Genomic DNA, 22479 nt, shown 5'->3' with positions numbered 1-22479 from the left:
GGGCCTGTCTATTATGAAGATGAGAGAAGACGAAAATGAAGCGGATCGACTGCACAAAGATTAGCCATATCCAATAAAACATTTGGAATACAAATTAAGAAATAAATCACAGTGGGTAGGCCTTAAAACAACGGTTAGTGACATCGAGAACAATCTCAAAAGTCTCAAACGTCCCCAAAGGGCAGAACAAACAAAAACATGCTGCACTAAAGATACAAACCACTGAGGAGCAAGATGAATTGGGCGGCAGCCAATCCAAGCCTAAAAATGCCAGTAGAACGTTTTATGGTCTGATGAGACAATGAGTAAAGCAATAATGGAAGGGCTAACTTTTCAAAAAAGTGAGAAAAAATTTGTGAAACTCAGTGGAGACAATGTAATGATACAGGCATGCGTGGCGTGCTCTAGGATGGTTTTACTATTCTTCATTGATGAGCAACTTGATTGTACTCATGAGTCTACAGAAACATTTTGTTTATAACCCAACTGTCTGGGAGCTCCTTCATTAGGCAGCAAGATAATGACCCAGAACACACTACCAAAAACAAACAAAAAAGGAGTTCATCAGGGTAAAGAAGTGGAAATTGTAATCTCAATCTCCAGAATTAAAGAAGAGACTGAAAAAATGTATACAGTGTTACCCACAGTTACCCTGAAAAAGTAACTTGTTACTTTGCTGATTACTTCATTTAAAAGTAACTAAGTTAGATTACAAGTTACTTTATTGGTTACTTTTTACGTGTAATATAAAAATGACAATTGGTTTTGCTAATACTTTTTTTGGAAGTGCATTTGTAATAGTAATTTTTAAGGATATGGTTAGAAAATTAAGTAAACCTCTCTCTCTCTCTCTCTCTTTCTCTCTCGCTAATATACAGTTGACAAGTAAAAGACATGCTAACGTGTTGAAATAAAAACGTGTGATTACTTCATATGACTTTAACATGAGATACGTACATGTGGGGTTTATTACATTTTATACATATTGTTACATTTCAATCTTGACATTAATTCTGAAAATGCTGCAACAAAAGATGCACAGATAGTTTATCTAAATGAGAATACTATAACAGTCTGTGAGGAAATGAGTCACTTGATTTATCAGCATGAAGAGGACAGGAAATGAGTCCGTAATCAGAGAATGATCAGGATGAAATAATGTGCATCCTCTGCTCTCTTTTTTTTTTTTCCAGCTGCGGCAGGCCGTTCAACAATCGACTGAACCACGGGGTAGAATCTATCGTCAAGGTAGACCGAATACCCCGTCCAGGTAAACATGCATACATTTTAGACACTTTTGGCTTTTTGTAAGGCTCACACGGACAATGAAAACAATTTCCTTTATTCTGCCTCAAACAGAAAAGTTGGACGCGTTTTGCTATTATTCTTTTCTTTAATTTCTACTGACTGACTGCATGTTCCGTATTTCTGTCAGATGAGCGTGCGGTTGTCTCGTCGGACTATGACAGCACCTACGACAGCACTTACGAGACCAACCACAGTGACAGCAGCGACTTTGCACAGAATGAGGAAGAAGCCGAAGCAGGCAAAAAGCCGTCTGAGGTGAGAGAAGGCTGCCGGCAGTATCCGATGGAGAGCATCGTTCTGCATCCCCTCCTGCCTTCCCCTGAGGTTGGCAAAATAGGGTTCATTTTAATCGATTATTTGATTGCTTATTTGCATGTTTGCCGCACAGTTCTGAGGTTCAAGGTTCAAATCTCGGCTCCGGTCCTTGTGTGTTGCATGGGATGTCTGCCGTAACTCCGGCTTCCTCCCACATTGCACAAACATGCAAGTTAGGTTAATTAACTCACTCACTGCCATTGACGGCTATTGACGTCAAAAATTCATTTGAACTATTTCTATTAGTTTAACATTTTTTTCCACTTTTGTTAACAACTAGAAAGGGGAAAAAATTGTACATCTAGAACAGATATAAAATGTATGATTAATCGGGAGTTAACTATTGAGGTCATGTGATTAATTCCAATTAAGAATTTTAATCGCCTGATGCGATTAAAAAAAAAAGACTATTAAAAATTAGGAGCGTCACATTTTTTTATCCTAATTAATTGCATGACTTCATGAGTTAACTCGCGATTAATCACACATTTTATATCTGTTCTATAAGTACAATTAAAAATTTGAAAGTTTTCATACTCTTGTTAACAAAAGGGTAAGAAAATAATAAAAATAGTTCAAATGAATATTTGACGTCTATAACCGTCAATGGCAGTGAATGAGTTAAAGACTCTAAATTACCCATCGGTGTGAATATGAGTGTGCATGGTTGTTTACATGTGGCCTGCTTTTGGCTGGTGAGCAGTCGACTCACAGGGTGTACTCTCACCAAAAGTCAGGGTTAGGGTATAAAACCCCAGGTCACCCTTTCCTCCAAATGAAGACAAGCAGGATTGATGGATTTCATACATTTTGTTACTTTTATTGAAAGTAACCAAAATACATTACTGCTGCAATCAATACACGCAAAGCTTTATTTTGCGGCGTTCGGAGTCATAACCCCGAGACATTTTTGCGACAGGAAATATTAAAACATTTCCTGGCTGTTCAGCATCAGCAACAAACACTGGGCAACTGTTTTCTGGAATAGCTACAAGGCTCATTGATTTAGGACAAGCGGAAGTGTCAGCTAAGGCAAATATTTATCCCAAGATTCAGTCTGGAGTATTCAAGTGCTTCGCTCCCACTGCTGCTGTTGATAGTTTAAACTCGGGGACAGTGAATTTACTTTATAGGTTTAGATTCACGGTGGATGGAAAGAAGTAATGTCATAGTCGTATATACCAATAGTCACATTTTATCCTGCTGGTAATCTTTTGGGCAAGGAGGAATACTTCACATAGAGAATTATCATTGCACTCTGTATCAATATTGAAAAATATACTAACCATAATTGGCCACGCCCTTTTTTATTGTTTTTCCCGCAACGCACAGAGCAAGCTACTCCTGGCCTCGGAGCCACTGGTGATGCCTGGGTTGGAACCTCTTATGAGTCAACTCAACAAATGGAATTTTCCAATTTTCAGTCTTGTGGAGAGGACTCACGGAAAAACAGGTTGCATTCTCAGCCAGGTGAGGACTCTTTAGCGCTGTAATCTTTCATTCAACTTATGACAATACATCAACGCTGATGGACAGAAATACGTATAGTATTGTGTGCATTGGATGAAAAGAAGAATGATCAGAATTTTGATTTGTTAGGTATGTACACATACATGAAATTTGACCAATCACAGTAGTGGACATATCAAGCACACAACTGATCAGGGGGCTCCTTAACTCATTTGCTCCCAAAAACGTATAAATACGTTCTATTTTAAATATCACCATGCTCCCAAAGACCTATTTATACTTTTTTTTTTTTTTAATGAAGAGAATGTTTGACGCAATGGTATTTATTACAAAAACGGCCATCAGGTGGCAGCAGAGTATAGGGCCATGTTGCGTAAAGTCCCCCCACCCACACTGTTTTCAACAGATTTGTGAATAATCATGCAACTTAGCTATTTTCTAATGCCGATTGCTGCAAAACGGAAACAGATAGAAATATAGTTTTTTCCCCTAATCTTTCTTTTGATAGGTTCCATGTTTTTATAGCAATAGAACACAATATTCTGTGGGCCTTGCAAAATCAGTCAAATTCCAGTAAAACAACCGCGAGCGAAGGGGGTTGCTTCAGTGAAAATGGCTGGGAGTGAATGAGTTAAGGACCCGGGCAGCGGTTCAGGATATCTGTGACTTGCTCAAGTATAGGGTGTGAGTCTTGAACTGGGATCCACAAAGTGGTGGCTGACGTCATTAACTACTAAGCCACCTCTGCCCCTAATATATAGGGCTGGGTTTAAAAAATAGAATAATCGATATTGAATCAATTTTTCTTTTTGGGCGCGTTATTGTTTCATAAAACCATGAATCGATTATTTTAATATCAATTTTCCCCTTAAATTAACAAGAAAATAGAATTTTAAATATCAGTTATTTTTGTATCTTACTGTTTTCTTGAAACTTACTGTTCACATGAATTTCAAAGTATTTTCCTACATTTATGAAAGACATGACTTATTGCACTTATAATAATAAGTATAATTTAGAATATTTTTAATTTATATTTACAATTATTGAATCGGAATTATGAAAGCATTTTCATCCCATCCACGCTGATGTCAATGTTTGTGTAACGCTTAAGTGATTATAACACGTGTTATTTTCATGAATGAAGAAGTCATTTAGCCAGTTACTGCCTCTGCAAATTTTAATTTAGAATTTAATGTTTGTAGAGGTTTTTTTTTTATCATGTCCTTGATATTTAGGAAGAATTTATGTGCCATAAATAAATCAATATCGGATTAGTGAATCGAATTGAATTGGACCAAAAAAATCGAAATCGAATCAAACTGAACTCTTGTGAATCGAATCGATTGAGAGAATTTGAATCAATACCCAGCCCTACTACAATATAGTATTTATATATATTTATTTATGTATCGTATTTGATATCACTAGCTTGGGCAAGTTTTTCAGGCATGAGACTTAACAACAAATCCTCTGTAAAGATAGCTTGCTTTAATGAAGCTTTTTTTAATTTATTTTTTATTCAATGTCCCAGGTGTCCTACAGGCTCTTCGAAGACGCGGGCCTGTTTGAGACCTTCAAGATTCCTGTAGCAGAGTTCATGAACTACTTTCACGCTTTGGAGAACGGATACAGAGACATCCCGTGTGAGAATACATTCCGCTTGCATTGTTGTCAATATTGTTTTAATTGCGGTCTCTGTCAAATAAAACCACTTGAAGAGCAGAAGGGGACCTTGTCAACATCACATTTCATATCGAATAATAATTAGCATCACCGTCTTTATTATTACATGAATGAGATCTATTGGATTCAATTCCTCGAATTTGAGAACACTTACTCATAAACAAGTAGTTTGACGGTAAAATATTTTTATATCTTATCCCTTATATATCATCATCAACATTATTGGTTCAGAATCGGAACGTTTTGGGGAGATTAAAAAAAAAAGTTTCATTATTAAGGTTTTCTCAGTTTATCTGGTTTGTATTCAGCACCGCTTGACATATTAAAATATTTGTATTATTATTATTAAATAATACATATTTTAAATATAGCAAAAAAACGTTTAAAAGTTCCACTTAAAACTGTGACTTTCTAAAAGCTTCACAAGACTCTGTGTACAAATGAACAACTTTAAAGTTGTCTTTTTCTGTCCATGTTGACTTTTTTTTTTTTTGAAATATGTAAACAAATGTGAATTCTCACAATAGTAAAGCGGCCTGCAGCTTGCACGAGATTGTAGCTCATGCATTGACTGCCCTCTGCTGGTCGTGATAGATCACAACAGGATCCATGCCACTGACGTGCTGCATGCCGTTTGGTACCTCACCACTCAACCCGTGCCCAGTCTGCCCACACTCCTGACCGAGAACGGCATACACAACGGTGAGGAAAAAAAATCTCTCGGTAGCGTCTAATCAAAGAGATTAAGACATGTATTTCCTTTTTTTCTTTTTTTTTCTTCTTTTTTCTGTAGACCCAGCAAATGGCATAACCCCCGGTGCTACGGCCTTTCTGTCATCCAAGATGCACTCTTTGCTGGAGGAACGCTGCGGCTCCCTGTCTGGCCTAATTCCGGGGCTGGAGCTGATGGCCTTGTATGTAGCTGCTGCCATGCACGATTATGACCATCCCGGGAGAACCAACGCCTTTCTAGTAGCAACCAGTGCGCCGCAGGTAAATGATTAGGGGACTCTGAAATATCATTTCAAACGACGGATCAAAAGCAGAAATTCTTTTTTTTTTTTTTTTTCCCCCACTCTAGGCTCTTCTATATAATGACCGTTCTGTCTTGGAAAACCACCACGCCGCTGCAGCGTGGAACCTCTTCATGTCTCGTCCGGAGTACAACTTCCTGGTTAACCTTGAACATGTTGAGTTCAAACGCTTCCGATTCCTTGTCATCGAAGCCATCTTGGCAACCGACCTAAAAAAGCACTTTGACTTCCTCGCAGAGTTTAATGCCAAGGTAAAACAAGACATGTTGGGCAATTTTACATCTTTGTGGGAACAGTTTGAGAAGGGTCTTTTTTTCTTTTTTTTGGATTGAATGTGGCCCAGTGTGCAAAAAACGGTTCGTAAAGACTTGCTTTGGCATGTTTGCTGTGACATAAACCTTTATTTATTTATTTTTTTTTTTTTACTGACACAAACCTGACTTCAGACCCATATTTCCTTCTCTTTTTTATCGCCTGACAACCTAATTTATAATAATCTTTTCTTTTTTTAAATAATCTTTTTTCAAAAACCTAATTTTTAATAATCTTTTCTTTTCGTTTTTAAAATAATCTTTTTTCAAAAAAGAAAAAACATTATTAAAATTAGGGCGTCAGGCGATTAAATTTTTTAAGTGTAATTAATCACATGACTTCAATAGTTAACTCATGATTAATCACAAATTTTATATCTGGTCTAAATGTACAATATTTTTTTCATACTCTTGTTAATAAAAGTGTATATATATATATATATGTGTGTGTGTACAGTATATATATATATGTATATATATTTAACAAAAAAAATGAGAAAAAAAAATATATGTATTTTTTTAAAAAAGGAGAGCAATGATGATGTCAAATCAAATGAACAATACTGAGCTCTACAAAAAAAAAAAAAGTGGGAAAAAAATGTTAAACTAATAGAAATAGTTCAAATGAATTTTTGACGTCTATAGCCGTCAATGGCAGCGAATTAATATTGATCAATATAACTTTATTACAAATCCAATCCAATCCACTTTATTCCGATAGTAAATTTTATAAACACGCGTTTCCAAAGTGATGTACATTGAGATCCGCATACTATCATGCATAGAAAATCTAGTATAACCAACTATTAAAAAAGTCAATAAAATACTAAAAAACAGTTAGTAAAATAAATAAATAAATAATATAATAAATACATAAATAAATACAATTTAAAAAAGACATCTCAATAAAATTGGATCATTGCAATGTAGTAGCGTAATGTAATGTAGTGGTTCACATTGCTGCCCCTCTACTACCCCTACCCCTATAATTTGATTGTAATGATACTGTAGATAGCCCCTAATAAATAAATAAATGATCAGAAAGACGCTGATGCTGTTTTTTTTTTTTCATGTACCCAGATGGGTGACGAAGGAATGTCTGGTATCGACTGGACAAACGAAAATGACCGATTGCTGGTTTGCCAGATGTGCATCAAGCTGGCTGATGTCAACGGACCACTGAAGTGTAAGGAGCTGCACTTGCAATGGACTGAGGGGATCGTCAATGAGTTCTACGAACAAGTAGGGTTCTAAACCTCTGCAATGCTTGGCCTCGTTTGCTGTACTGTTGTTACATTATTTAGCTAGAGATCGGGTATATTAAATTCAATACCTGAGATCGCAGGTTTCTCAGTAATTCCCAAAACTTGGGACAGTTAAAATAGAACAACAAAATAAGATGAATGAAATATGATTTTTTTTTTTTAAACGGTAAGGGAAATGTTTTTCACTAGGGGTGTTAGAAAAAATCGATTCGGCGATATATCGTGATATTACAGCTCGCAATTCTCGAATCGATTCAATATGCGGCCAAATCGATTTTTAAACATCAATTTTTTTATGGGAATATTCAACAAAAGGGTTAGGGTTAGGTTATCGGAATGGAATCGAATCGTGACCTATGAATCGTGATACGAATCGAATCGCCAGGTACTAGGCAATTCATACTTTGAACAGGTGCAAATACACACTCAAGTCAAAAGTAACCCAATTATGGACCAAAAATGGACCAATCCACCTTATGGGTCAGTTTGACCCAACTTTCTGGATTGTTTTATACTAAATTACCCAATTTTTGAGTTGATTTACCTAAAAGACCAATTTCTCGACTAAAAGTTGGGTCAAATTGACCCAAGTAGAGGATCGGTCCATTTTTGACCCATAGTTGGGTTATTTTTGACCCAACTGTTTTTAGTGTGCACTATGCAGAAAAGGCGTGGATGCAGCAGACTGAAAATTAACGATGGTTGAATTGCACATGATATTTACAAGGTCATTTTGTTCTTTGATAAAGTGTTTATCATGTAGGGATGAATAGGCATTAGGGGACTGATGTCGGGGCTTCGTACAATTTGAGTTGAAGTCCTACAGCTTAGGAAAGGAGCTGTTCTTCATCATGTTGGTATGCTCTGGATGCTCCGCAGCCACCAGCCTGAGATGATTTATGAGATATTTACTAAATGTGTGGGATTTGCTGTTAGTGGGTCGGAACAATATTGTGTGTCTTCAGTATAAACATCATATTTTCCTCTGAACTTGTGTGAGGGTATGTGCAAATACATCTACAGGTCACTTCATTAGGTACACAATATAATGTTGTCCATTATATTCTGGTACACAAAAATAAAATAACTTAACAAAAAGCTTTTTATTTGAGCATTTATGACTAAAATGCCTTCTAATTAGTAGATCAACACCTTAGCTGTTCACAATGGGTATTACTGCAAGCCTCTGGCCAATAGTTTTCAGACTGGGTTAGAATTTCCCGCGCCCTGTCTGCGGATGTGACGTAATGTGCGTGGTGTGTATGTGAAGAACGGTATGTGCAGTTTCCTTTTTCGCCAGCAGGTGGCAGTAGCGATTCGAAATGGAATGTTCTACGTTCAGTAGCTTTAAATGAACACTTCTGTGTTCATCAAGGGTTAGGGTATTTTTCAAAATGTAGTTGAAATGTGAAGGCAGAATTTCTGATACAGTTCTCATATTACATACATTAAAGTAGATTGCAAGCATACCTAATGCAGTGAATGGTGAGTGCACATGCATTATTAATACCCGTTCATGTAGTGTAAGTGTGTGAAAGTGCTTAAGTACTACCCTCGAATCAAAAGACAGAAAATGCACCTGCACGTTCAACAATGTATTTAAATCTATTTTTAATTATTAAGCCTGGCAACAAATCCAGCTGTCAACCAACAATGGCTTTGATTGGTTCGATTGGTGAAGTCAAGAACACGAAAATAGAAAAGTGCTAAGAATTAAGATAAGTCCAACTATTTTGTTTACCGTGATAAGTTTTAGTACAGTATATCGAATATAAATTAGGATGAAAAGGCGGACAACATACTGAACTGGTTCTAAACAGTCACAGGGTTGTTGTGAATGGCTTACAGACAAGAAGTAATGCTGGCACCAGTTAGTTGCATGAGGGGCAGCAATGTGAACCACTACATTACATTGCAATGATCCAATTTTATTGAGACGTCTTTTTTAAATTGTATGCATTTATGTATTTATTATATTATTTATTTATTTTACTTACTGTATTTTAGTATTTTATTGACTTTTTTAATAGTTGGTTATACTAGATTTTTTTTATGTATAATAGTGCGCGTGTTTATAAAATTTGCTGGATTGGATTGGATTTGTAATAAAGTTATATTGATCAATATTAATTCACTGCCATTGACGGCTATAGACGTCAAAAATTTATTTGAACTATTACTATGAGTTTAACATTTTTTTCCACTTTTGTTAACAAGAGTATGAAAAAAAATATTGTACATTTAGACCAGATATAAAATTTGTGATTAATCATGAGTTAACTATTGAAGTCATGCGATTAATTACACTTAAAAAATGTAATTGCCTGATGCCCTAATTTCAATAATTTAATTGAAATTAATTTAAAAAAAATGTATTATTTTAAAAACGAAAAGAAAAGATTATTAAAAAAGATTTTTTTGAAAAAAGATTTTTTTAAAAAGAAAAGAAAAGATTATTATAAATTAGGTCGTCAGGCGATTACAATTTTTAATTTATTTAATCACATTACTTCAATAGTTAACTCACGATTAATGACAAATTTTACATCTGTTCTAAACGTACAATAACAACTTTTTTCTAGGTTTTCATACTCTTGTTAAAAGTGGAAAAAAATTTAAACTAGCAGAAATAGTTCAAATTAATTTTTGACGTCTAAAGCCGTCAATGGCAGTGAATGAGTTAAAAACATATTGGTGATTTGGTATTTATTTACGGATGTGACAAGTTGTTACACAAAACCCTTGTGGTCAGGGTTTACAAAGAAAAATAATTTGTGTGAATAAGTGATGCATTGTTGCCAAATTGCCACATAGTAAAAAACTTTACTAAATTATACTTTAAGATTAAAATTGGCTCCATCTAGTGGCCAGAAAGGATATATGGATTAGAGGTGTTTTAGTCAAAGGGGTCTTCTGCCGGTGTATCGTGATATTCGTGATTTAGCTTTTTTTTTTTTTTGTGCATTCGGTTTATATACAGATGTGCTCTTAAAACTTAATTCTACAGCATTTCGTCAAAAGTCACACGGTGAAGGCTAAACACTGGTAAGCATCGGAATGTATTCAGCTCACGTAACGAACATTATGGTTAGATAAGTGTAATTCAGAACATTATGTTGCAACATTACAAACTAATAAATCCTTAATCAGTTTGTTGATATTTACCACGGGAAATCTTCATCCTCTAATCAGTGATTCCCAAGACCATTTTTTATTAATTACAATTATATCTTTGGCCATCTATCTGTGGCATCAACATAGTGACAAACTAATACAAGCCTGTTGCTTGGATTAGTAGCTCTGAGAATAATTTACTGCATTTATACTGAATTAGCATCGTTGCAGCTGCTCGCAAGAGAAAGAGGTGGAAATGCATACAGTGCAATATACGGTATACTTTTCAGATGATGGGAGTCACGTGACGCAAATATCAAGTCATGTCATCTTTAGTTATATGTGTAAAGATGCTCTCAGTCACACAACAAATGTCTAATCACAGTGTCCTATTGAAATGTGGCTTTGCAGTGCACATTCATGTCCAACACTAAATATAATTTTTTCACTCTGCATTTCGCCGTATACCGCATTAGACTCGTGCCGCGCTTACATGAACCACGTTGTGCATTCATTGATGCCATCCAGGTTTCTGGTTGCCATGGCAATCAGAGCCATTAGCTTTATGTTCTCCACATGAAAAGTCACTGACCAAAATCAAAAGCTTAACATTGACAATGACGCGTAGTGATCGCAACATAAAAACTAATTTCAAGTTAGGATTAGATTTGAAAAATATTGCCAAATAGGAAGTGAAGCAGGGAATTCATCCATTGTGCAGCTATGAAAGGCATGAACAACAAACATCTCAAGGACAAGGAGGAGGAGCAGGATGTTTCCTCTTTGAACCTGTTAAGCAGGAATCTTTTCAAAATATAATCCATGTGATTTCATGTAACGAGTAGAGGAAAAATTACAATATGGGGTTCTAGTTATTTAGTGACGTAGAGTCGAGATTATTTTCATTTGAACAAAGACGAGACTCATTGACGAGCTACCCAATCAGTTGTAGGTTAAATTATGAATATTCATTCAATATTCAAAAAAAAAAAGAGAAAGAGCAATGATGATGACATGTGTTAGATATTATTAACATTTCAATTCTTTATTTCATTTATTAACCATTGTTATACATTATTAACATTTTAATTCTTTATATTAACCATGTCGAAATGTTTTGTAGATGTGAGGTAGTGTTGAACTCAGTATAATTTGACCTTAACCTAAGCTGGTAAATTGTTTGGTCTAAAAAATTCCTTCTCAGTGTTCTGTGCGAAAACACATGTAGTCCTTGAGAACAAAATCTGCTTCGAACACACACACCCCTGACTCTGTTTTCGCCATCGCTCACGGAAAAGTACCCAGAGAGAGTATGTTTTGTCTACAAATGAAAGAGAGGTGGTCTGTTTAACTATAAGAAGACATTTTACACGCGGAAGAGACACATTCGGCCCTCTGAAATTCCACCTGTTATGTGATGTTTGGAGTCTGTCACGATGTCCAGAGATCTCTGTTTTTTTTTATTAAATCACTTTTGCAAAGGTGGTTTTTCTTACATTAAATCTGTCTTCAAATTTTGGAACACGCAAAGAGGACAAAGAATTTAATTTCTCTTCACATGTCAAATCGGTAAAATTACCGAATGAACAATACTGAGCTCTCCAGAAAAGAAAAAAAAAGGAAATTATGAATATTCATTCATATGTATTATTACACTGCTTTACATTAAAACAATTAACTGTGTACAAAAGGCTAAATACGATTGTTTCATGGCAATTACTAGGATTTACACACTGTTTTAAATTGTAAAATATTTTTGTGTTTTGGGGAGTTACTCAAGAGAAAAAAAAGCCCAATTTATTAATTATTAATATGGCAACAAAATCCCCAAACCCACTTTGAAATAATGGCAACATTTTTGTTTCTGAAAAAGTAAGTATTTGCATTTGGGTTTGCTTTGAAATAAAACCCAGAATCAGAATCTCTTTATTGTCCCAAAAGGGAAATTAATATTGCCAACAGGTGCTCATAGAAAAAGACAACCTAAGACATAATCTAAAAATGCAACCAATAAAAAGACAATTATTTTTAAATATTGCAATTATCCCCGTTGGATGTTTAAAGTTTTTGTTGTATAATTTTTGGTACAGCTTACACACGTCACATGACCAAACCCAGAAAACATGTGAGCTGTGATTGGTCATTACCTGAGCCTGTAGGCACTGTGATGTCATTTTCAGTTGACAGTAGGGCGATCTTGCAAGAATAGAATATCACCATTTTTTTTATTATCAAATCACAATTTCGGTTTTAATACAAAATAAATTACACATGAAATAAGAGTAGTATTGAAAAAAGTAGGCTACACTTATTAGGTTGTAAAAATGAACATGGTATATAATAAATATAATTTATAAAGCAGCAAAATACCTAAGCAAAACAATAACAAAAGTCACAGTTCAGTTTTCAAGTAGTGTAATCAAAATAGCAAATTAAAAATTAATAAAAATAAAAAAATAAAAAAAAAGAGAGCAATGATGATGACATGTCAAATCGGTAAAATTACCGAATGAACAATACTGAGCTCTCCAGAGAAATAAAAAATAAATAGCAAATGGCAAATGTCTTTAAGTACACCCAACTTGGCCGGTATAAAGTCATGTTAATAGAGCACCACGTAAACACAAAATGGAAAAAAAAATACTGATGGTAGCAACGCAAAAAGCACCTTTTGTAAATAAGGGTCAATATTGTAGCAACCCTTGTGAGTGGGTCGCGGGTTATGTAGTTTCCCATGGTCTGAACGGGCCTTGAACGCAACACAGACTTCTTTTTTTTTTCTTTTTTTTGCTAAGCTATGCACGTTAGCGTGTTGTTATGTTCCGTGTTGCACGATTTGCCTCTGTTCACGGACCACATAAAGGGCCAGATCAGGGCCTCGGGCCTTGAGTTTGACACGTGCTTTACAATGCTGCAAGTTTGTTTTGTCAAAACTTTATTATAAGCTCAGAAATATGACAATTAAAATCAGGAGTCTGTACATGATATACTATGTCTTTCCACAATTGAGTGAACCGACAGTAATCCTAGTTTGCACCTTTCTAGGGAGATGAAGAGGCAAGCCTGGGCCTTCCCATCAGCCCGTTCATGGACCGCTCAGCACCGCAGCTTGCCAAGCTGCAAGAGTCGTTCATCACTCATATAGTGGGACCCCTCTGCTCCTCGTACGATTCGGCCGCTCTGATGCCGGGTGACTGGGTCGACCTGCCGGAGGAGGAGGTGGAGCAAGAAGAGGCAAAGGACGGACGAGATATGGAGGAGGAGGAGGAGGAGGAGGAGGGAGATTTGGGTGAGGAACATTTTTCCTGTATGCAAACCTCTCATTTATTCATGTTCCATGCCAATCTACATGCTAGTTCCAATTATTCTTTCTGTTGCAAGAAAGTTTTCAATTACTGCCTTGACGGTAAATTATTGGCAGCTGGATTGTGTTATTGCGTTGAATTTTCGTGAGCGATCTGATTGTATAGGAAAATTAATGAACCAGGTCACAATTGCGCTTGTTAATTCATTATAAACTCAGGAACATCCATTTTCTATTCTGTTTATCATTATTAGGTAAACATACCACCTCCACACATAAGAAGGTCAGAGCCGACATTCCAACCCAAACCTCGAGGCAGAATTGCTAACCACTCAATCCAAATACATACTTTAATTCAAATGATGATGAATATAAATGGGAAGATTGTGTTTCAATCAACAGCAATGTATGTACAGGCTATGAGACAAAATGAGACTGGCCAGCTCGTTATAGAGAACAACATGTGCATTGTGCATTATTCCCACCATCCATCCATCCTAATTAAAAACAATTAGAATCAGCTTAAATGGGAAGTTTGTTTCGATGTGGGTCCAAAATATTTCTTTACATAAAACCTTGTAAACTGGCCCATGGTGCAAAGGCTGGGGATCGCTGTGCTGTGCTAACAAAAATATCAACAATGTCATTTTTTAAAATCAACTTTGACTTAACTTTTAGTCACGTTAGGGTCAACCGAAAGTCGTTCAGCTGTTACTGTTTTAATTTTTAATTTTTAATTTTTTATTATTTTTTTTAATTAATTTTTATTTTGTATGTGGGTGTGTATGTGCATGTGTGCGTGCGTGTGAGTGTGTATTCATTAGTTCAACCTATTAAAAAATCCCATACCGTTCACCGAAAACGAACACTTTAGAATCCAGCCAGAGTCGTGAGGCCGTCAGGAGACCCGAGGAAGGACCAAAGAAAAGAAAGGAAAATCCTTTCTTTCCTTTCTCAGCTGTTACTGTTGGCATCGAGAGGATTTGATTCCACTGTGACAAGTGTATTTTCATAGTTCATTGAAATGTTCATAGAAACAATTAAGGTGGGAAAAAAAGTCATTGGAATTGCAGTTTTAGAATCTTGCATCATGTCTATTGTGTCTTACAGAAAAGCAAAAGACAAAGAAGGAGAGCAGGAGGAAAGTGTTCTGCCAGATCACACAGCACCTCCTGGAGAACCACGAAATGTGGAAGAGAGTCATTGCTGCAGAAGTCCAGGAGGACACCTTGAAAGAGGACCCAAACTGTCTCAGCACCTCCACTGACCCCATCACAGCCATTAATGAGGAAGAGGAGGAACAAACAAGCAAAGAGGAGGAAGATTTAACTGAATGCTTTGATAAAAGTGAAGAGGTGCCAGCTATAGAAGACGAGGACGGCCTCTCACAATCAGAGACGTCAGGTGGGAAAGAAGAGGAATCGGAGTGATAATACGAACAATGGCCTCCTTCCAAACCAGGAACTTATTTTACCGTCGTTTGTTTGCTCTCCTAACTCTTAATATTGGTAGCCAGCACATCACTTTGACACAACACTGTAGAAGACGTTTTGGGTAATTTGTGCCTAACAAAAACAGGGTTTATGACCAGAACATTTTGGAGGAGCAAAAGAAGGGAACTCAGTGGAGAAAAAAAAAAGCTTCATTTATTTTAGTCCTCATCTAGCCTCCCCTTTCTTCTATATATGCACAATGACACAGATTCACTCATTTCATCCATCAGTCAGTAATATAAGGTGTGTCAGAAAAGTAACAGGACTTGTTGTTTTTAAAAAGTTTCCTCCTCAATGTTGACCGGACGGTTACCCAGCACGTCAACAGAGAGATTCTGTGGCTTTTGCTTTGTTGAGTGCGCGAGAAGAGGCGAAATTGAGCATCTGACAGTTCCTAACTGAGAAAAGCATCACTGTGCTGTAGCAACCTCTCTACTACTGATTAGATAGAAAAGCGCTATATAAATCCAATGCATTATTATTATTATTTATTATTATTACTCAGCACACCTGGATCCATGTGATTTGTTTTCCTCTTTCAAAAGGTCAAAGGGGTCATCAAGGGGACTAGTTTTGAAAACGTGGGCAGTATCAAGGTAGTTGTGATGATCTTGGAAGAATCCTTATGGCAAAGTGCGTCCGACTCCAGAGCAAGTCTTAAAGGGGAAAACTTGTCGTTCATATTTTGTGACGCTAGTCCTTGAAATTTTCTGACACACCTCTCACACGCAGTCACATGCCTCACAAAGCACACCGGTTGCCCGACCAAAGTCGTTTTTCAATTTTTCATCAACAACGGGGTGGGTGAGTGTATGCCCTCCCGCCCGCCTCAGGTGGATGCCCTGGGCCACACCCACTTAGTCCACCCTTTGCACGCCCACTGCATCCGATGCTGAGGAGACTTCCTCTTGTAGACAATGGGATGAAAGCCAGGGAAAAAGCTGTTTCCACTGAAGCTTGGCAATGTGTAAGTGTATTGGAGAAAAAAAGGGAATGTGCATCACACATGCGTACGTAGGTGCATACAGGACAAACATGTTTTATACAGTGGACAAAATAGGATGTTCTACAAAGAGCCCTCTAAAAGCTTTATTTCCCATCAAAGAAAAACTAAATCCAAACCCATGTTTTACTTTGTGTCAAACAATGTGTTTAGATGCACGTTTCCTCCCGCACACATTGAAAGGTCACACAACTCAGGAAGGCAGAGAAACAAAACAAAGATGACCTTATTAATTTTTGATGCTTCCTGTCCGCTTTAAATGCTATACTGCACATTTATGACCATGTGTGTTCACTTTACAACAACGGAAACAAGGTAATTAATCAAATACTGTAATGATTTGTAAAGCTCAAGTACTTCTTCCTTCTGGTTCCTGTAGACAGATTTATTTTATAACATGACTACCCTTTATGTCATTGCCAGGCTTTTCTGCGTAAACGTTAGCATGCTAATTAAAAACATTCATGTTTGGTGCAGTATATTCTACATGCACGTGGACAAAATTGCTGGTACCCTTCCCTTAAAGGGGAAGTCAACCTTAAACATTTCTTGATAATATGTTATATGTGACCTCGCTAGTCTAAACATGATTAATATTACATTTGTAGAATATGAGTTATGAAGCAAAATCCAGCCGTTTTTATCCATCTCAGGGGGCGGCCATCTTGCCACTTGCTTTCGACTGAGGATGACATCACAGTTGCTCAGGCTTTTCTGAAGCTGAGCTGTGATTGGTTGTTACCTAAAGACCTGAGCAATTGTGATGTAATTCTCAGTCGACAGCAAGTAGCAAAATGGCCGCCTTGATAAAAACGACGGGATTTTGCTGCTTAACTCATATTCCACTAACACAATATTAAACAGAATAGCGTATTTAGACTAGTGGGGCTGCATAGAACATATTATTGTCAAGAACTTCCACTTTAAAGAAAACCCCATAATGGTCACTGAAATGCAAGCAACATCAACAACCAACAAAGAGAATAATTTCCTTTGGACACATGAGACTAAACTGAAGCTTTTTGGCAAGTCATATCATCGCCATTTTACAAAAAAAACACAACGAAAACAACTCTACAGCGCTTTAAAACGTCGAAGGTTATGTTCTGTCTTGAATCTGTGCAGGGTACAATTTTTTTTAATACTATCAGGGCATTTTGTAGCAAAATTGCGCCGATCACTGTCGGAAAGCTTGGACTCGATCATAGGTCATGGTTCCGCTAATAGGATAATGACTTCAAATACTGTACGTGGTTAAAAGGACTGAAGAACAGCTTAAAGTGGAAGTCAACCTTAAATGTTTCTTGACAATAATCTGTTATATGAGACCTCACTAGTCTAAACATGCTATTCTGATTAATATTACATTTGTGGAATATGAGTTATGCAGCAAAATCCAGCTGTTTTTATCCATTTTAGGGGGCGGCCATTTTGCCACTTACTGTCGACTGAAGATGACATCACAGTTGCTCAGTGCTCAGGCAACGACCAATCACAGCTCACCTGTTTTCTGAAGCTGAGCTGTGATTGGTGGTTACCTGAGACCTGAGCAACTATGATGTCATTTTCACTCGACAGCAAGTGGCAAAATGGCCGCCTTCTGATATTGATAGAAACTGCAGAATTTTGCTGCTTAATCGAAATCCAGTTTTGTTATGTAATGGACTACAAATATTTTGTTACTGTACTTGTAAATTTTAATGTGTCTGTACTTTATTTTGTTATTTATAAATACCTCTCACCTTTCACTACACTATTTCAGGTATGAATTTTACTCAAGAGGATTTCTAATGCAGAAATTATTTTCTGTTGAGATACTTGTACTTTTACTCAAATATCAATTTCAGGTACTTTAAACAGGACTTCAAATCCTATTTAATGTCTCCGAAAGGGGCTGAAAGTCTGGAGAAGACGCGCTTCAAATCTGAAACCGCTGGAGGAGTTCACTCAGGAAAGTTAAGCTTACCATCATTTTTGTCCAGGGTACTGTTATTAGTTTGTTTTGTGAAAAAAGACAAACCTGACTTTCAGTCATTTTCAGTAGCTACTATTAAGTAGAAGTAGAATTTCAGTGACCAATGAAGGGTACAAACACTTTTGTCCGTGTGTACATCAAGCGTGCGACATCCTTATGTTCAGATCATCTTGCAATTACTAATTCAGTTGGGCCAAATTTTCAAATCAAGAAGTGCAGCCAGGCCAAACACATTACGTGCTCAGTAAACAGCTAATAATGGCATTTCGAACCAATACGGCTGGAAATAGGCACTTTTTATTCATCTCCCTACAAAAATAAAATACAATTCTGTAAATAATAATCACATCTTACCAGGGCAATTCCATTTCCAATAATACCTGTTTTTTTTTATATTGACTTAGTAGTTCGTGAGGTATAAGGGTTCAAAGGAAGGTAGCCACGCCCCCTTTTGCCAAAAATATTACAACTCAGTGGGCCGTAATTCCCAAATCCTTGCTCTGATTAACCTAAAATTTTAGATTTTGTGTTGAGCCACCACTATCAATAAGTATACTAAGATTCATTGAAATCCAAATCTGCTTGGTTAAAATTTTCTGATTTTTGTGGACCCTAGCACCCCTTTTGTGAGATTTTAGATGCATTTCTATCCCATTCATTTTGGTCACATTCCAAATTTTATGAATTCAGGGACATCTTATCTTGTTCAGATTCCTGACGGGGTGGAGTCAATTCCAGGGGATTTAAGTAAGAGGTAGGGTACACCCTGGACCGAATACCTGTCAATCACAGGACCAGCGCATAGAGAGCATTCACAACATTCATGTTTTTGGAAGGCGGTCGATCGGGGAAATGAGTTGTTAGCTCAAGATGTGAGAGCAACGCTTTCAGGGAGCTTGTGAAGCCGTGAAATAGCATCGATACAGTATATGGTGTGTAGCTATCCATTATTTAGCCGTATTTCCTTTGCTAAGCTATCGCCACTAAAAGCACTGCCACGCCCAGCTGACGTCTCCAAAGTGGTTGTCAATGTATTAAATTATTCAATTTTACATCTTAAATCACTCAGGGTGAACAAGCCATACTATTAAACATGAGTAAACTGGACCTAATGATCCCTAACTGAAAATATTAAAAAGTAAATATGTCTTTTATGAAACTTATTCATAATTATGATGACGTAGATGTACAAATGTGTCGTAACACTTGTGTGGCATAACTACTTTACAAGTCTTATTAGAATGGAACACATATTTTCTATTTCCTTTTCTGGAGAGCTCAGTGTTGTTCATTCGGTAATTTTACCGATTTGACATGTCATGACATGACATTTCTATTTCCATTGTTTTGTATGGAAAATCATTACATGACATTCAAATATTATAAAGGATGATGGGAAATACCAAAAGTGATTTTCTTTAAGGTACATGGGACAAAGAAGATCCCAACGGATTCCCTGAATTGAATGAGTGGCATTTGTCAGCTTTAGCGTCATTGTTAAACGGTGTTGGAAACAAGGGAGGAATTACTTCACGTTCAAACAGCTTAATTGTAACCTCTTAAAGGTCAACTAGTACAAGGCTTCAGCTCTGTAATCACTCTAAGCTTACAAAAGGCGCTAACAAAATGTACCCAGATGCTCTCAGTCTTCCTAGGAACACCGATTCTCTTGCATTTTTACTCTTTTTGTCACTAAAATAGGATTGGGATTAATTGATGACAAACCATAGCAACTATCAGAAAAGCCTGGGATCCAACCTTAACATTACTTGTTAACAACCACGTGTTTGCAAAATGTTCTATCCAGGTGAGAAACACTAAGATGAAAAGTTAATTAACTCATTCACTGCCATTGATGCCAAAAATTCAATATTAATAAAATTTCTATTAGTTTCACATTTTTTCCCACTTTTATAGTGTATGAAAACCTAGAATTTTTTTATTGGACATTTAGAACAGATATAAAATGTGTGATTAATCGTGAGTTAACTATTGAAGTCATGCGATTAATTACAATTAAAAATTTTAATTGTCTGATGCCCCTAATTTTTAATAATCTTTTCTTTTAAATTAGGGGCATCAGGCGATTACATTTTTTTATTGTAATTGAACTACTCTGCCCCTAATTTTTAATACTCTTTTCTTTTAAATTAGGGGCATCAGGCGATTACATTTTTTTATTGTAATTGAACTACTATGCCCCTAATTTTTAATAATCTTTTCTTTTAAATTAGGGGCATCAGGCGATGACATTTTTTTTATTGTAATTGAACTACTATGCCCTTAATTTTTAATAATCTTTTCTTTTAAATTAGGGGCATCAGGCGATTAAAATTTTTAATTGTAATTAATCACATGACTTCAATAGTTAACTCATGATTAATCACAAATTTTATATCTGCTCTAAACGTACAATCAGTTTTTTTTCTAGGTTTTCACACTGTTAACAAAAGTGGAAAAATGTGAAACTAATAGAAATAGTTCAATTTTTGACGTCTCTCGCCGTCAATGGCAGTGAATGAGTTAAATAAAATCACAGAGCCAATGATATTGCATGGGGGGGTGGCCAATCCATTGAGCAGGCCTGTTTGTAGAATACTGAACTGCCCTACTGTGACCCAATTACTAAACTCAATTAGAGTTTCTTCAACGTTAATACTTTCTAAGTCATGAGCTGGATCCATTGCACAGTTCCTAACATGCCCATTGTGTGGAAAAGGGGGCTTAGCTGTGCAACACATTGCCCCTCACTGCCTATTCCCAAGGCTTGAAGATGATTGTTTTTGTTTGTTTTTAAACAAAAATGACTGTCCAAAGTTTATTGTCCCTGTTTATGTTTCAAATGAAATGGATGCGTTTTATTTAGAAGACCCTGGTGGGGGTGGGGGGGGGGTGCTACTTGGCAAGAGAAAAATGCCAAGTGATATGTTCCAGGTGTCCAGATCCTGTGCCAACACAATCGGATGTCAGTGTATTACAAGCATATGCAGCAACAGGCATCTATACCAGACATCTTCCACTAACATGCAAGCTATCATGTTTATAAATGTAACCTTTTTTTTTCTTCTGTTTTCTCAAAACTGACTCCAACAGACTGCTGTGCAAGTGCGCTGCCTCCCGTTTAGACTGAATACATGAATATGAGCTTCAAGCTCTGTGCACTGTATATATCCTTCTCACTGTGCAGTATATTAATGCCTCACTTTGCAATCTAATGTGCATATTATCTTCACGGCACTTTTTCATCTAGTGCTCCACTTGTATTTCCCCAAAAAGCTCCCTTTTCTTGCGGGCTCAAGTTGGTCTGATCTGCCTCACAAGCTGTGCAAGACAGCACAGCGATGACTTTTTCAAAATAAGAAGAAAAAAAAAAAAGCTGTGACAAGACATTGCTGTTGTTGACTAAATGGTTCAAAATGTTCTTGCATGTTTCTCACAATGTTGCTGTGATGCTTTGGAGGCAAAATGAGCCAGCGCGTCAACTTTGCCTCATTCAGGTTTTTTTTTTTTTTTTTTTTACCGAAGAAGCTTCATAGTGTGAATGATCACATTTACAGGCACTATTTGATATATTGCCATTATTGTACAAGACCACCATACTGATTTTTCACCATTGCTTCCAAATGGCTTCTTTTTACTTCATTTGAAGAAAAAAAAACGTATCATCCCCAAATTCAAATTATAAGCATAAAGTTGCAATATTGCGTTTTTTATGTTATGAGAGCAGGGTTGCATTATGGAAATATAATTTTAATAGTGTGAGGAAAAAGTTGCAATGTTACGAGAGTAGCTACGTTATGTGGATAATGTGGCAACTTTGTCAGCATAATGTTGCAATGGTTAACAGAATGGAGTCAGAATGTTATGAGAAAAAAAAAGTCATGGGAAAAGAATAATAACATTGTAGCATTTCAGGAGAAAAGATGTAATATTACAAGAATAATGTTAAAATAAGGTTGTGATTTTTAACAATTCACATTTTCTTCAAAACAGGCTTTAAAGACCAGCAGGTGCTATATTTTTTTTTTTAATAAATTATTTTAATATATAATTGAAGTAATCCTCTTTTTTTTGTAGCCAAAATGTTGACATTAAGACAGACATTGCTAATCAATCGCACTGGGGTGGAGAATCATTTTGGAGACATTCAACATAGTAATATATTATATAATCATACTTCCAGTTGTAGTTATTTTTTTTA

The 22479-nt window shown here is 36.3% G+C and overlaps 1 protein-coding gene across 3 annotated transcripts in view; it reads left to right on the top strand.

Moving 5' to 3' along the window:
* Positions 1–17071, top strand: part of LOC144052210 (cGMP-inhibited 3',5'-cyclic phosphodiesterase 3A-like) — a 49070-nt gene extending 31999 nt beyond the window's left edge. The window contains exons 6-15 of one of the 3 annotated variants that reach the window (XM_077566095.1): positions 1194–1270; positions 1436–1563; positions 2956–3093; positions 4628–4739; positions 5374–5481; positions 5573–5772; positions 5861–6064; positions 7205–7366; positions 13549–13792; positions 14918–17071. In XM_077566095.1, coding sequence (XP_077422221.1) covers positions 1194–1270; positions 1436–1563; positions 2956–3093; positions 4628–4739; positions 5374–5481; positions 5573–5772; positions 5861–6064; positions 7205–7366; positions 13549–13792; positions 14918–15237 — 1693 coding nt within the window. In that variant the 3' untranslated portion in view covers positions 15238–17071. Of the gene's footprint in view, positions 1–1193; positions 1271–1435; positions 1633–2955; positions 3094–4627; positions 4740–5373; positions 5482–5572; positions 5773–5860; positions 6065–7204; positions 7367–13548; positions 13793–14917 lie in introns of all 3 variants that reach the window. The other 2 variants (XM_077566094.1, XM_077566093.1) reach the window with 2 other exon arrangements.
* The last annotated feature ends 5408 nt before the right edge of the window (positions 17072–22479 follow it).

The sequence above is a fragment of the Vanacampus margaritifer genome, chromosome 5, assembly GCF_051991255.1.
Source record: "Vanacampus margaritifer isolate UIUO_Vmar chromosome 5, RoL_Vmar_1.0, whole genome shotgun sequence".
Lineage (NCBI taxonomy): Eukaryota > Metazoa > Chordata > Actinopteri > Syngnathiformes > Syngnathidae > Vanacampus > Vanacampus margaritifer.
The sequence above is the reverse complement of the archived record's forward strand: the minus strand, read 5'-3'. Positions and strand labels throughout refer to the sequence as shown.